We start from the raw sequence: 18,086 nt of genomic DNA, 5'->3' as shown, positions 1-18,086 counted from the left end.
ACACAAAACCATATATTTTATCTATAATAGTATTGTTAATCTACTTGACGTATCAGGATTATCATTGTCATTAATTTAATTTCCCCTCTTTCAAATTTGATGATCTAACAAAACTGACATATCTAAATCAGTTCAATTCTTGTGAATTGTTCTATAATTTACCTTTTGTTGCATCTAGAAGAAGCATTGCAGGTACACTGAACATTTTAAGATGATGTTGGTTTAATAATTCAGTTCTTTGAATGTACTAATTCTAATTTTCCTGTTCAAAATACAAAAATAAAGAGTTAAAGACTCAATAAAAGTTTACTGTCTCTTCTTTGACCATAATTTGAACTGAAACCCACAAAACCATATATTTTATCTATAATAATATTGTTAATCTATTTGACGTATCAGGATTATCATTGTCATTAATTTAATTTCCCCTCTTTCAAATTTGATGATCTAACAAAACTGACGTATCTAAATCAGTTCAATTCTTGTGAATTGTTCTATAATTTACCTTTTGTTGCATCTAGAAGAAGCATTGCAGGTACACTGAACATTTTAAGATGATGTTGGTTTAATAATTCAGTTCTTTGAATGTACTAATTCTAATTTTCCTGTTCAAAATACATAAATAAAGAGTTAAAGACTCAATAAAAGTTTACTGTGTCTTCTTTGACCATAATTTGAACTGAAACCCACAAAACCATATATTCTATCTATAATAATATTGTTAATCTACTTGACGTATTTGGATTATCATTACCATTAATTTAATTTCTCCTTTTTCAAATTTGGTAGTCTAACAAAATTGACATATCTAAATCAGTTCAATTCTTGTGGATTGTTCAGTAATTTACCTTTTGTTGCATCTAGAAGAAGCATTGCAGGTACACTGAACATTTTAAGATGATTTTTGTTTAACAATTCAGTTCTTTAAAAGTTCTAATTCCTGTTCAAAATACATAAATAAAGAGTTAAAGACTCAATAAAAGTTTACTGTGTATTATTTAACTATAATTTGGACTGAAAGCCATAAAGCCTTATTTTTTATCTATAATAATATTGTTAATCTAGTTGACATATCAGGATTATTGTTGTCATTAATTTAATTCTCTATTAAATTTGACGGTCTAACAAAACAGACATATCTAATTTAGTTAATTTCTTTGGATTGTTCAATAATTTGTCTTTCGATGCATTTAGAAGAAGTATCGCAGGTACACTGAACATTTTAAGATGATTCTTGTATAACATTTAAGTTCTTTGAATGTACTAATTACAAGTTTCCCGTGTAAATACAAAGATAAAGAATTTAAGACACAATACGAGTTTAGTCTATCTTCCATGGCAATAATTTGAACTAAAAGCCACAAAGGCAAATATTTACACAGATTAAACCTTTTCGCCCTGTTACACGTTTTCCATTAGCGTTAAAACAGTTAACATCAGATTAGATTTAGACCCAGTTTTCTGGGACCAGTTCCACAAACGGATGGATGCGGTCACGTATTTAATATTGTTTTGTTTGTTTGCAGACCCTCGACTACGATCGGGATGGGCTGACGAAAATGAAAAAGGCCATCAAGGCTATTCACACATCAGGAAACAGTAAGTGTTTAAAATTCTTGTCGAACCGCATAGCCGACGCACCACTATCAATAACAATTTTATTACAGATTGTTCTGTTTTATGGTTTTATAGTTTTGTCAGTTTGTCAGTTTGTCAGGTGGTTCGTTGCCTTTGCGACGTTCTGATTGATTTATTTTGTATCATCTACGTCAAAAACAAAGTTACGTCGAGGAAATTGAGCCACTTCCTTAACGTCTATTGAAAATATAAAATAACAAGATTACAAATTATGAATGCTTGGCCCGTTTTATGCTTAAGGCAATTTCTAAAGTTAAATTTAATTTTTTAATTAAAAACACTTAAGATCTTTTCGTGTTTAAGCCCCGTTTTCAATTTAAAATAAACGAGCTTCAGAAATAAATATTTGATTTTATGTGGAGCTTGTTGTTAAAACCCATTGTATAACTGCAAGGTTAAAAATAAACCACCGATCGTGTTGTGCGTCTTAATTAGTCTTCACTGTGGCCATATTTTTGGTCGGACGGCCGGATAAATTGGAACGAAAACGTCTTGGACTCATTAAAAAAAAAGAATACTTAATGTGTGGTGACAAATAACTTCATTAACAACGCCCTGCGACAATTGTGTTTAACTGTTTTATTCATACTGGACGTAAATTAACGATATTATTAATTTCTCCTTAATTGGTAAGGTAAAATAAGGTAACAATTGGTGGCAAAATTAAAAAACAGAGATCTTTTTGAGAGAATAGACATCATTAAATTGGAAAAGTGTATTTAGGGGTTTTTATTTTTAATTTAAAATATTATGGTACAGATTAATACTTCGAACTATTTACTTATTGGCCAAATTGTACGTACAGTAGTGGACATAATTATAGCAACTTATTAAAATATATTGAAAGTATGAGCTGCACTAATTGACTTAGATCCCAGTACCCATAATGTTTATTGTTTTTTCTATTATTGTTATGTTTACTATGATCTAGTCAATCTAATTTTATTCTTTAAAAAATTTATTTTTCAATGGACAAAATTATAGCAACTTTTTACTTAATGGTCTTTCATTCCTCTCTGTGAATTTAAATCAATTATTTACTAACTTATTATAATAATCATTAAATATCACAGATTTAATAATTATTTTATTTTTTTAAAGTTGCTATATTTATGTCCAGCTCAATTCAAAAAAATGTATGTAACATTTTATTAATAAGAATATAGTAGTTTTTATAATGCTATATAAAACAACAATAGTAAATTAATATTATTTTAACTGTTCACATTAAATAAAAGAGTTATGACTAAAATATTTAATGATGAGGAAAAAATGAGAATTTGTAAAAATTGAGGAGAAACAAGTGTCTAAGAAATGGTTTTATCAAATTTAGTTTCAGTTGCAGCACAAACTAAAGAAAATATACCAAAAGCAGTATAAGACACTGTTTCAGTAAAGTGACATCCTGTGGGATATCCTAGATGCATGTCTGTTGGCTTAAAACGTTCACAAAAGAGTCCTTTATACAATCAGCTAACGAAGGTATTGGTTTTCCTCTGTTATTTGTCATTGATTCTTAAAGCTATTTTTTTTGGTTAACTTTATTTCTTAACATTCTTATCATAAATATAATTAGATATATATTTACAAATATGCAAAGAAATTAATATTTAAAAAAAAGAAACTGATTCATTTTGGATTTTTAAACATTCTTTTCTGAAGTACATGAACAAAACGAAAATTTTGATAGCAAATAGTTCAGAAATTGCTATTTTTTTAGTTAATTTCATTTTTTTACATTCCTGTCATACAAATGTACAAAGAAAGTAATATTTTGAAAAAAAAAACTGATCCATTTTGGATTTTTTAAGATTTTATCCTGAAAAGTATATGAATAAAACGAATATTTTGGTAGGAGAGGTCCAGTTTTGTCTAATATTCAAAAATATATTAACAAATAGTTCAGAAATTACTAATTTTTTGGTTAATTTCATTTTTTAACATTCCTGGCATACAAATATGCAAAGAAAATAATATTTTGTAAAAAAAACTTATGCATTTTGGGTTTTTAAATATTCTTTTCTGAAAAGTACATGAATAAAACGAAAATTTTGATAAAAGAGACACAATTTTGTCTAATATTGAAATAAATATTAGCAAATAATTCAGGAATACCTAATTTATTGGTTTATTTCATTTTTAAACATTCCTATCACACAAATTTGCAACGAAAATAATAATTTGAAGAAAAAACTAATCCATTTTGATTCTTTAATCATTCTTTTCTGAAAAGTAGATGAATAAAATGAAAATGTTGATAGGAGAGGTCCAGTTTTGCCTAATATTCAAAAATATATTAGCAAATAGTACAGAAATTGCTAATTTTTTGGTTAATTTCGTTTTTTAACATTCCTGTCATACAAATATGCAAAGAAAGTAATATTTTGTAAAAAAAAACCTATGCATTTTGGGTTTTTAAATATTCTTTTCTGAAAAGTACATGAATGAAACGAAAATTTTGATAAAAGATACCCAATTTTGTCTAATATTGAAAGAAATATTAGCAAATAGTTCAGGAATACCTAATTTATTGGTTTATTTCATTTTTAAGCATTCCTATCACACAAATTTGCAACGAAAATAATAATTTGAAGAAAAAACTAATCCATTTTGAGTCTTTAAACATTCTTTTCTGAAAAGTACATTAATAAAATGAAATTGTTGATAGGAGAGGTCCAGTTTTGTCTAATATTCAAAAATATATTAGCAAATAGTTCAGAAATTACTAATTTTTGGTTAATTTCATTTTTTAACATTCCTGTCATACAAATATGCAAAGAAAGTAATATTTTGTAAAAAAAACTTATGCATTTTGGGTTTTTAAATATTCTTTTCTGAAAAGTACATGAATAAAACGAAAATTTTGATAAAAGAGACCCAATTTTGTCTAATATTGAAATAAATATTAGCAAATAATTCAGGAATACCTAATTTATTGGTTTATTTCATTTTTAAACATTCCTATCACACAAATTTGCAACGAAAATAATAATTTGAAGAAAAAACTAATCCATTTTGATTCTTTAATCATTATTTTCTGAAAAGTAGATGAATAAAATGAAAATGTTGATAGGAGAGGTCCAGTTTTGCCTAATATTCAAAAATATATTAGCAAATAGTACAGAAATTGCTAATTTTTTGGTTAATTTCATTTTTTAACATTCCTGTCATACAAATATGCAAAGAAAGTAATATTTTGTAAAAAAAACTTATCCATTTTGGGTTTTTAAATATTCTTTTCTGAAAAGTACATGAATGAAACGAAAATTTTGATAAAAGATACCCAATTTTGTCTAATATTGAAAGAAATATTAGCAAATAGTTCAGGAATACCTAATTTATTGGTTTATTTCATTTTTAAGCATTCCTATCACACAAATTTGCAACGAAAATAATTGAAGAAAAAACTAATCCATTTTGAGTCTTTAAACATTCTTTTCTGAAAAGTACATTAATAAAATGAAATTGTTGATAGGAGAGGTCCAGTTTTGCCTAATATTCAAAAATATATTAGCAAATAGTTCAGAAATTACTAATTTTTGGTTAATTTCATTTTTTAACATTCCTGTCATACAAATATGCAAAGAAAGTAATATTTTGTAAAAAAAACTTATCCATTTTGGGTTTTTAAATATTCTTTTCTGAAAAGTACATGAATGAAACAAAAATTTTGATAAAAGATACCCAATTTTGTCTAATATTTAAATAAATATTAGCAAATAATTCAGAAATACATAATTTATTGGTTTATTTCATTTTTAAACATTCCTATCACACAAATTTGCAACGAAAATAATAATTTGATGAAAAAACTAATCCATTTTGAGTCTTTAATCATTCTTTTCTGAAAAGTATATGAATAAAATGAAAGTGTTTGATAGAAGAGGTCCAGTTTTGTCTAATATTCAAAAATAAATTAGCAAATAGTTCAGGAATAGCTAATTTTTTGATTATTTCTATTTTTTTACATTCCTGTCATACAAATGTACAAAGTAATATTTTGAAAAAAAAAACTGATCCATTTTGGCTTTTTGAAGATTTTTTTCTGAAAAGTACATGAATAAAATGAATATTTTGATAGGAGAGGCCTAATTTTGTCTAATATTCAAAAAAAATATTACCAAATAGTTCAGGAATAGCTAATTCATCATACGAATATGTTGTGCCACCACGTAATCCAACTCGATCAAAACTACGACTTTTTGACAATATTTCAAAAACAGGGGGTAACTTTAACACATTAATTTTTCATAAAATTTCGCCATAGAAAGCTATTTCTACGTGATGCAATTTTTCCTGTCAACTGGCGTCATTATCCGTCCATGAGCAGGATCAATCCGTCTTTGCGACACGGTCAGGCAATAATGTCGAATGAGGGGAGCAGTATTTCCGGAAAATCAATCAGAAAACAATCCGGCCATCCGTCTAGTCGGACCGTAGTTCATTTGTACGGTGCATGAAATCTGTCCGTCCGTCCTGCGGCCCCCCACAAGGCACCGAATCCTACGTACGAATGTGTAAATCGATACGGAGCAAATGGCATACACTTCCTCGACAAATCTCATTACTTTCCCGCCGATGAATTTCCATCCGATTCGAAACCGAGACCAGACCGTGTCACTCGTTCACGCACATACCCCGTTCGACGTTCGGCGCCGTCAATCACGGTAAAAATGGTATGCGAGGCTCGGGATTGATTGGGCTTTCTAGTTAATTAGTCCAGGCTTGTTTTATTTTTTTGGCTGGCTGACGAGCTGTACGGTTTGGGGGCATATTTTTTGCCGTTTTTGGAATTCGTAATATGTGACGTTAGGGAGATTTACATGAAATTCAGTAGAATTTTATAAAATCCGTCTTGTAAAAAGTGTATTTTTTATAAACCGTTTAGAAGTTATTAATTTTATTAGAAAGTATTTTGTCTTCTTAAACATAGTGAATTATGGACACTGAAACTTCCTTTCAGATTTTAAAAACCATAATTATTTGTGGTATTTATTGAATATTGTTTTCTGAAAAAAGTAATGAATTTCGACTAATTAACAAAAAGTAGTGAGCAATAGTTAATTTTACAAATATGTAAAGAAATTAATATTTTGAAAACTAAACTCATCCATTTTGAGTTTTTGAACGTTTTTTCCTTAACGAAAACTTTGATAAGAGGCACAATTTTGTCTAATATTCAAAAAATATTAGCAAATAGTTTAGAAATAGGTAATTTGTTTTGTTAATTTTATACTTTAACATTTCTATCATACAAATATGCATAGAAATTAATATTAAAAAAAAAAAAAAACTTCATTTTGGATCTTTGAAGATTTTTTTCTGAAAAGTACATGAATAAAACGAATATTTTGATAGGAGAGGCCCAATTTTGTCTAATATTCAAAAATATATTAGCAAATAATTCAGAAATTGCTAATTTTTTGGTTAATTTCATTTTTTAACATTCCTGTCATACAAATATGCAAAGAAAGTAAAATTTTGTAAAAAAACTGATCCATTTTGGGTTTTTAAATATTCTTTTCTGAAAAGTACATGAATGAAACGAAAATTTTGATAAAAGAGACCCAATTTTGTCTAATATTGAAAGAAATATTAGCAATAGTTCAGGAATATCTAATTTATTGGTTTATTTTATTTTTAAACATTCCTATCACACAAATTTGCAACAAAAATAATAATTTGAAAAAAAAAATAATCCCTTTTGAGGTTTTAAACATTCTTTTGTGAAAAGTATAAGAATAAAACGAAAATATTAATAAGACAGGTCCAGTTTTGTCTAATATTCAAAAATATATTAACAAATAGTTCAGGAATAGCTAATTTTTCGGTTAATTCTGTTGTTTAACATTCCTATGATACAAATATGTTAAGAAAATAATATTTTGGAAAAAAACTGATCCATTTTGGGTTTTTAAACATTCATTTCTGAAATGTACGTGATTAAAACGAAAATGTTGGTAGAAGAGGCCCAATTTTGTATAATATTTAAAAAAATATAAGCATATAATTCTGGGTATTTTTTATTAATTCAATAATTAATTCATTATTTTTTATCATAAAATGAGAATTTATCTAAAAATTTATTATAATTCCTCACATTCTTAAATGTGAATCCGTTTATTAATGAAGTTGTTACCAAAAAACAACAGAAATTATACAAAATTATTAAAAATTTTGAAGGAAATTTAAAAATTTAAATTTCCACAGTATCTATGGTAATTTCATTACATCCAATATTGATCCAATATTTAATAAGTCATTAGTAAAACATTTTAAGTTTTCTATCAGAATATTCAATTTTCGTCAATTATTCCAAAAGAGAAATTAAAATAAGAGGGAAATTTAATACCTGAGAGACCTCCTGCATACTAACAATGATTATTAAAAAATTATGGAAAGCTAAAAATATATGTATATATTTTTTTTCATTCTTTGTCATCTTGTTTCAAAGATGTTTGTATAATTATTTAACATAATAAAATTCGTATTTTTAACCAGTACATAATAATTTAAGAAGATAAAGCCTATTTTTCATATTAATTAAGTTAATTGATTTCAACTTGAATCATTTTCTGATTAAATGAATAATTAATCTATTTTTAAACAAATTAAAAATATTCCTTCAACGTTATAACATATTGTTCTAAATTTAAATTAAAACTGCAGCGATTCAATTGTGTGGAGAAAAATAATTGAAATAACAAAATTGTTGCACAAAATAAATATTTTTGACTCGCATAGAACTTGTTCCTTTTATTTTAATAAATATTAATACATACACAGTAACGATGAGCTAAAACAGTTCATTCTCCAGAACTGCATTATATTCAAATGTGTTACTATCCGAGTGAAAATCATTTCCCTGACTCATTAACCAGTTGACTGCAACTCGAACCAACCCGATAATTGGACGATAAAATTGAATGGTAACAAATTCCCAACTGAACGGTTTAAAATTTAACATTTTTTTTTTCATCGTAAATTCAAAATTAACACAATCGTGCACCGTACAGTATATAATCAGGAAAAAAATAACATTTTAAAACCGACATACTTTCCACGTTCAGTAACTAAGTGTCCTTTTCTTGACGTGTAACGTTTTTCATCCGTCAATATTAATTTTATTTTCTCGTTCGAACGGAAAAAAGCCCCGAAGAGTCATCATTACAGTAAGTAACAGGTCTTGGCATAATGGTCTTCTATTAATAACTTCCACGTAAAAAGTTAAAATCACTGGTCACATATTAATGAGTTATTAACCGGAGAAATTGTTAATAAGCAGATCTCGGTAACGAGCCGGTGTTTTTTTCCTTTTTAAACATCCTTTTCCCATTATTCATCTGCGACCAGATTAAATTTGTTTGTTTATCGAAAACGTTACATGTCGCATACAGTTGTGACACAAAAATAATTGCATTTAGTACTGTGATGTGACGGTTCGTTAAATCAATATTGATGCAATATGGGAAGGGTAACAATGAGACAATATTAGTTCGCACGTATGAAGGGTTAATTGTTGCTAATCAGGTTACGGTTAGTTAGCTTCAATCCTAATCCGTTGCTAATTGGGATATGTTCAGCCAGTCGAATTATATTGTTGTTGATTGAAAATGCGCCGTTAATCGTTATCGTCCCATTATTTGGATCTTTTAAGTGGCCATTGCCCATTTTAATTGGTCCAATCCACGTAAAATGCCCCGATAAATCGATGAAGCCGGTGGTTGTTGTAAATTACTTCAATTTAGTAAATAGTGATTAATAGATGGAGGTACAGTTTTGCCGTACTTACGGTCTTCGGTTGATTAGATTCAACGTAACTTGACTTTTTTTTCTCTTCCGTAAAACAAAAGCACTTGGGGATTATCTAGGACATGGTAATTTAATGCGTTGAACAAGTAGGTCTGCATTTAAACATGTCTAAATTTAAACCGCGTTGTGGTGAATGTTGCGGGAAACTGGACGAAGGTATTATTGTATAATTATTTAAAAAATATGTGAAGAAACGTTTTCCACCTTTTTGCTCATACTGATCTAATAATTTAAAGTCAATTTAGGAATATAAAGGTCGAATTAAAAGCAGTGATCTTGATAAATATGAAAATTACTTATTTATTATAAATTTGATTTAGATTTTTATGAAATTAATTAGTTATGTATTAGTTAATCTTATAAAAAACATAGGTTTGGGATATTTTTTTAAAATTATTAGAAAATTATCAATTTATTTAACTGTAGCTTTTAGTTTGATAAACTTAATTTAATAATAATAGTTCAAAGTGAAAAGAACGTTATTAACAAAGTTTTCATCTTCTACTTTGGAATATGAAACTGTATTTACATTTTAAATATTTTTTACCAAAAATTTAGAAGAAATTTAATTCAATTTAATTTTAGTTCATAAAGTTATGTGGAAAAAACAGATTTTTAAGTATCCTTTTCCTAAAAATATGAAATTAAAAAAAAAATGAAATATTTAGAGCAATAATTAAGATGTTAATAGCAAAGCATTTTTAATAAGTTTGTAAAATTATTAAAAAGTATACATAAGAAAACGTTTTTCTTTACTCTAAATTAATTTTGTATTATAAAGAACAAGAGTCAAGAATCTTGATATGTATAGACAATAATTTTGTATTGGATTAAATTCATTTAATTATTAATTTTACTAAAAAGGAGTTACAAAACTTAAAATTTAGAAGAAAAATGATTCAATTTGATTTAAATTCATCAAGTTATGAAATAAAAGTTGGTTTACATGATTTTTTATATATTATTTCCTGAAATTTTTACCAATTCATATCAAAAAATACAATTTTATGCTAAAGTAGGCAAGCGATATGCACTGTAAAATTATTTAAAACCACATGGAATACTGTAGTAGTCTGATTAAATGTGGTAGTGTCGACTTAATAAACATGAAATCTCAATCTGCAAATCTGGTATGTTAATTAACCATCACCAGATATAATTATAATGGACACTGACACGTTATAATTTAATAATGGTTTAGAATATAAAGATATTTGTATTATTTAATAAAGCGAAATCACCTCCATGTCATATTAAAAGTTAATGAAGTTTCAGGAAAATTAATTTTTCAGCATAAAAAAGTTCTTTTAAACACTCAACTCACTTTATAGACAAAAGCTTTGTCAAATTAAATTGCAATAATAAAAAATGACGAGCAGTAATTGAATAAGAGTATGCAAAAAAAAAAAAATTTGCTCCATAAACGGCGACAGTTGAAAGAAATTAATTATGTCCCGGTTTAATTAAACTGTGCCCTTTGATCTGTTTCCTTGGCCGTCCCCGTGGCCGGTCCGTACGCTTTCCAGCCAAACGAACAAAGAGATTAATGGTAATGACAGCCACTTGCAGTTTAATATTAATAATTGCACAAATCCGATCGATGGGGCCACGTGAATAATGAATAAGGCGCAACAACCGACGTCCGCTATATACATTAACTCGATGCGACAACTCCATTAAACGTCTAACGTGTCGTCCGTTATTTTCCAGCCCATGTGGATAACGAGGCGTATTTAGCCAAGGCCCTCGAGAAAATCGGCCAGAACGCCCACAGCAAGGAGCCGGAGGACACGATAGGGAACGCGTTCAAGAAATTCGCCGTCGTCACGTCCGAACTGTCGGCACTGATGAAGACGCTGATGCAGAACCTCAACAACATCGTCATGTTCCCGCTGGACAATCTGTTGAAGGGCGACCTCAGGGGCATGAAGGGCGACCTGAAGCGGCCCTTCGACAAGGCGTGGAAGGACTACGAGAGCAAGTACTCGAAGATCGAGAAGGAGAAGAAGCAGCAGGCCAAAGAGGCGGGCATGATCAGGAACGAGATCACGTCCGGCGAGATCGCCGACGAGATGGAGAAGGAACGGAGGCTGTTCCAGCTGCAGATGTGCGAGGTACCCCAAACGAAAACTTCTGTGTGTGTATTATCGTGTATTAAATGTTTTGTTTCCAGTATTTAATTAAATATAACGAGATAAAAACGAAGAAAGGGATAGATCTGCTCCAAAACTTAGTTGAATTTTACCACGCTCAAACCAAGTAAGTTATGAGGAAACTCCGGATTCGCAGAATTAAACCGACAATTTCCGTTTTTCAGTTATTTTCAAGACGGTTTAAAAACGATAGAACATTTCGGTAATTACGTAGCTGATTTAAGTGTAAAACTGCAGAAGATTAGACAAACTCAAGACGAGGAAAAGCGGAAATTGACTGACTTGAGGAATTTAATAAAATTAACGCCGAGTATTGAGAAAGAGGTAAATATGATATTCTAAAATAGACTGAACTATTGTCTTGCATGTCTTTTGTATACGCTTCGATATCAGTGCATTATGCGATCCGCTTCAATACATAAATTCTATAGTTATTGTTCACTCGTTGCTGCCTGTTTATCAGTTATTTTTTTGACGTCCTTATTTCATTCGCTAGACGGAATATTAAAATAATTTATTAACAGGTGTTGGAGAATACAATATTTGAAGAGTACTTTTTGAATGACAATGCGGTGAATTAATTGAAGTGTTTGCTTATTAATTTATGTGTATCCGTTTGAAATCTATTAACAGTTCACAGTAGCTAACACACATTTTAAAAACAGAAGAGTTGTTTAAAAATGCAAATGTAAAGATTTAAAAGTGAATGTTTGCATCAAAGATCTAATCTAAACAAATAATTATGCACAGGTTTATTATATAATTTAGATAACAGTGAAATCAAAGAATATTATTAACATAAATATGAATGAATTTTAACTAAATTTGTTACTCTTATGTTTATAATATTTTTTATGATTTGTGTTATCTCAATTTTGTTTTAATTGAAAATTACATCCATTTTTAGCACTTAAATTAGCTGTAGATAAGTTTTATCTATTGATACAAATCCAATAATATAATTTAAATAATTTAGCTAACAGTGAAATTAAAAAAAAAAACATTAAATAAATATGAATTTTTATTAATTTTTATATTTATAATATTTTTTATAATGATTTGTCTTAACTTAATTTTTTTATTTTAAAATGATCGATTTTTAGTAATTTAATTCCATGTTTCAAATGGTATCTATTGACAGTTTCAATAACATAATGGTGATGAGAATAGTAAAATAAATTATGAGAATACAGGAATCATATAAAGATTAAAAAAGAATATTTATATCAAATATTTATTCTAAACAAATAATCATGCCCAGATTTAAAATTAATATAAATAACAGTGAAATTAAATAATATTATTTACATATATGAATTAATTAAATTAAATTTGTCATTCTTATGTTTATAATATTTTTATAATAATTTCTGTTAATTTTTTTAATTGGAATTTGCATCAATTTTTATTAATTTAATTTCGTGTTGGTAAATAGTATTTATTGACAAAATTCCAATAACCTGATTATGATGAGAATAGTTAAATAAATTATGAGAATACTGCAATTATGTAAAGATTTAAACATGAATATTTACATCAAATATCTATTCTAAACAAATAATTATGCCCAGGTTTAAAATTAATTTAAATAACAGTGAAATTGAATAATATTATTTACATTAATATGAATTAATTAAATTAAATTTGCCAGTCTTATGTTTATAATATTTTTTATAATAATTTCTGTTATTTTTTTTAATTGGAAATTGCATCAATTTTTATTAATTTAATTTCGTGTTGGTAAAAAGTATCTATTGACAAAATCTCAATAACCTGATTATGATGAGAATAGTTAAATAAATTATGAGAATACAGCAATTATGTAAAGATTTAAAAATTAATATTTACATCAAATATTTATTCTAAACAAATAATCATGCCCAGGTTTAAAATTAATTTAAATAACAGTGAAATTGAATAATATTTACATATATAGGAATTAATTTAATTAATTATGTCAGTCTTATGTTTGTAATATATTTTATAATGATTTATGTTGTCTTAATTTTTTTAATTGAAAATTACATCAATTTGTAGTAATTTAATTCATGTTTTTAAGTTGTATCTATGACAAAATCCCAATAATATGATAATTGAATTAGTGGAATAAATTATGAGAATAAGACAATCTTGTAATGATTTAAAAGTCATATACAGATTTAAAAGTAAATATTTACATCAAATACCCGTTCTAAACAAATAATCACACACATGTTTATTAATTAATTTAGATAACAATGAAATTAAACAATATTATTTACATAAATATGAAATATTTTAATTAAATTTGACACCCTTATTTTTATTTATAATAATGATTTATATTATCTTAATTTTTTAATTGTACATTACATCAAATTTCAGTAATAAAATACCAAGAAGATTAATTGTGTCTGTTGAGAATAAAGCAATTATAAAAAGTTTTAAAAGCGAATATTTACATTAATGATTTATTCTAAACAAATAATCATGAACAGGTTTCTTAATTAATTTTTATGTTTACAATATTTTCTATAATGATTTCTGTTATCTCATTTTTTTAATTGAAAATTACATAATTTTTTAATATTTAAAATCCATGTTGATAAGTTATATCTATTGATAAAATGCAATAATAATCGTTAAAATAGAGTTTACTTAGATTAGAAAAATAAAACTATGAGTTGCAACAGTGTTTGTATTTATTTATTTATTTATTTTATTTATTTATTTATTTATTTACTGTCCTTCATACCTTACCCTGTGTTATTCTTTGTCCTGTCCTCTGCCTATGTTTTTTTTTATTTAATTTTATTTTCATTTATTTCTCTTCTAGCAAATACTGGACTGTATTTCTTTTAAGGTTGGCCCTTCAAGCGACAAGGGTGCCGCAGGTTACTCCTTGCATCAGTTGCAAGGCGACAAGAACCACGGCGTGACGAAGACGGGACACTTGCTCAAGAAGTCGGAGGGCAAGATGCGTAGGGTGTGGCAAAAGAGGAAGTGTCGGGTGCAGGCGGACGGCTATTTGGACATATGCCACGCCGATGAGTCCAAGCCGCCAACCAGGGTGAATCTGCTCACCTGTCAAATTAAAATTGTACCTGACGACAAACGCGGCTTCGACTTGATTTCATGTATGTTGGTTGTTGGATTAATTGAGGGTTCGTGTGTAATGTGGGACGTTTTGCAGACAATAGAACGTACCATTTTCAAGCGGAAGATGAGGCGGACCAGAGGGCTTGGATGTCAGTATTAATTAATTGTAAGGATATGGCTCTAATGAAGGCGTTCGACGACAGCAGCAAAACCGGAGGCGACAAAGTTAACCACAGCTTCATAGAACTGCAACAAGCTATTATTAAATACATCCAGAAAATACCCGGCAACGACCGATGTTGCGACTGTAACTCGCAAAACGGTAACACCTCCCCAAACTTCACAAAATCATTATTACATTAAACACGTTTCAACTTCCAGATGCGACATGGCTGTCGACAAACTTCGGTATAATAGTGTGCATAGAGTGTTCGGGCATCCACAGGGACTTGGGCGTCCACATATCCAGGATACAGTCCCTAACGCTGGACAACGTCGGTACTAGTCAATTGTTGCTCGCCAGATTCATGACCAACAATATGTTTAACGAAGTAATGGAAGCCCAGCTGCCCCACAACGAAAAATTGGGACCCACCAGCACGATGGAGGAGCGGCTCAATTTTATCCGGGTTAAATATTTGGAGAAGCGATTTGTGTTGCGGACATGCGATTCGGAAATGGAAAAGATGTACGAACTGGAGACGGCCGTCAATCGCGGCGAAATATCTAGCCTCTTACAGGTGTTTGCTGAAAATGTTGACTTAAGCCAAACGTTACCAACTTCCGTAAGTTACAATTAATTTAGTTGCACTAGTTTAGGTTTAACCACTAAATATTTATATTTAATGATGAAATGAATGTTGAAAATTAATATTCACATCAAAATTTAAGTTATACTGATATTAAAATTGAAATTAATGTTCAAAATTATTTATTTAAATTGAAAATAAGTTTTAAATTAAAAATGAAATTAAATGAATAGTATAAATTAAAAATAATATTGATATTAAAATTGAAATTAAAACTGATTTTAATATTGATTTAAGTTGAAATATGAAATTGGGATTGAAAATTTAAGTTAAAATTGCTATTTAAGTGAAGTATTGACATTGAACTTGAAATTTATGTTAAAAATTAATTAAATTGAAACTAAAATTTAAATTAAAATTGATATTTAAGTTGAAATTAAAATTGACATTAAATTCGAAATTAATGTGAAAATTTGAATTATATCTAAACTTTAAATTAAGCTTGATATTTAAATTGAAGTATCAATATTAAAGTTGAAATTAATATTAAAATTGAAATTAGCATTGAAGCTAAAATTTTCATTTAAATTGATATTTATGTTGAAATTAAACTTGAAATTAATATTTACATTGAAATTGAAATTTATATTAATATTAAAACTGTTAATTAGTTAGTTATTTAAAATTAATGTTGAAAATTACTTAATTAATTAAGTTTAACTAAAATTGAAATTAAAATCGAAATTGACACTAAAATTTAAACCCAAAGATAAGTTTATCTATAAATTAATATTGACATTAAAATGGAAATGAATATTGAAAATAAAGTTGAAACTAAAATTGAAATTAAAATTGATATTTAGGTTGAAATTAAAGTAGAAATTAAAAATAATAATTATTTTTTTTAATTTTAAAGTCAATATATTAATATTTTATTTTATTTATTTATTTATTTTCATAATTTATCTTAACTTTTTATTTGTCCTTTTTAATTTTAAATGAATTATTTTATTTTTTTTATTAAATACTTTAATCTTTAAATTAATTTTTAACATTTTATTTTTTGTACTTTATATTGATTTAATTTTTTTTTTAAATTTAAATATTTTAAAATTTATATTAATTTTTTAAAGTTAATATATTGATATTTATTTAATTTAAATTAAATATTGTATTTTATTTTTAATGTAATTAAATGTTTTATTGCTTTTTTTTTAATTTTAGACTAAAACGTATTATTTTTTTAAATTTAAATTAAATATTTCTTTTTTTAATTATAAAGTTAATATATTAATATATATTTAATTTGAAATAAACATTTTTTATTTTAAATTAAATTTTGTATTTTATTATTTTTTAATTAATTTTTTTGTTCTTTTTTAATTTTAATGTTAATATATTGATTTTTTTTTAATTTGACTTAACTTTTAATATTAATGGTTTAAAATTTAAATAAATATTTTATTCCTTTTTTAATTTTAAATTAAACAATTTATTTTTTTATTTTATATTAATTTAAATACAATATTTTGTTAATATATTAATATTTATTTATTTATTTTATTGTACTGTAATTTTTGCTAATTGACAATCTCAAATTCTATGATTTTATGAAGTACTTTTTCGCATAAACTAGAATTAAATAAATCGTTATGTTTGCAGAAATACGGTGAAACGGCTCTACACAGAGCGATATTGAACGAGGTGTCGAAGAGGAACCTGCACGAGACCCTGCACATCGTCGACTTCCTGATACAGAACATGTCGACGTCGGCGATCGACAAGCAAACGCATCCTCCCACGAGTACGTCGGAGATACCCGGTTCCAACACGGCCCTACATCTGTGCGCCATGTACGACTCCGTGGAGTGCATGAAACTGTTGCTCAGGAGCGGGGCGGACGCCAACATCAGGAACTCCCAGAACAAAACTGCCAAGGAGATTGCCGAGGAAAAGGGCCACACTACTTGTGTGGAACTGGTAAGTAAATATGCTCTAATACCTCCTGTTAATGTTAATTAATTGTTTTAATTATTTACAGTTGCAAAATGCTGCAAACCGGTTAAAGAACTTATTCGACAACATCACCATTGAGTGGAATCTTTCGCACGATGACGGTTCAACGGACTTTTCTGACGACGACACTATAATTGAGGATAGGGTGAGTTCGTTTTGAATTTAAAACTTTGATTGTAGTCCCTTCTAGGGTAATTAAACCCATTGTTTACTCTGATTATACTACAATCATAACACTAGCAATTAATTCAATGTGTCAATGTGTTAATTTTATTTAATCGTTAAATATAGTATTGGTTTCAGAATGGATCTCTGACCCCCGAAAAGAAAAACCGATCTAGACCTCCCAGTTATACAGGTGGGGAATCTCCTATAATTATAAGATCACGGTCATCTACTTGCGATAGCTTACAATTAGGAAATAGTATTAATAGACAAATGCCACCACCAGCCCCACAATCTAGAAAACCAGGTAAATTTAACTAGTCGGGCTCAGTATAATGAGTTTTCGTATTGTGGGGTTTTATCGTTATTTTTGTTATTTTTTATTATTTCCTTTAGTGGGTTGTACTAAAACTGCTCGGAATGATGGCAAAGATGATTCCGTTTGCTAGTCCGGGGTAGATTGGTTGAGGACGAT

At 27.7% G+C, this 18,086-nt stretch overlaps 1 protein-coding gene across 17 annotated transcripts in view; it reads left to right on the top strand.

Moving 5' to 3' along the window:
* Positions 1–18,086, top strand: part of LOC109596302 (arfGAP with SH3 domain, ANK repeat and PH domain-containing protein) — a 71,269-nt gene that overhangs the window by 46,548 nt on the left and 6,635 nt on the right. For 5 of the 17 annotated variants that reach the window (XM_049962250.1, XM_049962240.1, XM_049962238.1 and 2 more), the window contains exons 2-11: positions 1,527–1,599; positions 11,161–11,564; positions 11,624–11,709; positions 11,768–11,927; positions 14,419–14,719; positions 14,776–15,003; positions 15,063–15,466; positions 17,093–17,410; positions 17,472–17,591; positions 17,738–17,918. In XM_049962250.1, coding sequence (XP_049818207.1) covers positions 1,527–1,599; positions 11,161–11,564; positions 11,624–11,709; positions 11,768–11,927; positions 14,419–14,719; positions 14,776–15,003; positions 15,063–15,466; positions 17,093–17,410; positions 17,472–17,591; positions 17,738–17,918 — 2,275 coding nt within the window. Of the gene's footprint in view, positions 1–1,526; positions 1,600–8,699; positions 8,811–11,160; positions 11,565–11,623; positions 11,710–11,767; positions 11,928–14,418; positions 14,720–14,775; positions 15,004–15,062; positions 15,467–17,092; positions 17,411–17,471; positions 17,592–17,737; positions 17,919–18,086 lie in introns of those variants that run through there. The other 12 variants (XM_049962252.1, XM_049962249.1, XM_049962248.1 and 9 more) reach the window with 6 other exon arrangements.

Source organism: Aethina tumida, chromosome 1 (genome assembly GCF_024364675.1).
Source record: "Aethina tumida isolate Nest 87 chromosome 1, icAetTumi1.1, whole genome shotgun sequence".
In the NCBI taxonomy this organism is placed as follows: domain Eukaryota; kingdom Metazoa; phylum Arthropoda; class Insecta; order Coleoptera; family Nitidulidae; genus Aethina; species Aethina tumida.
This window is presented reverse-complemented; position numbering and strand designations above follow the sequence as displayed.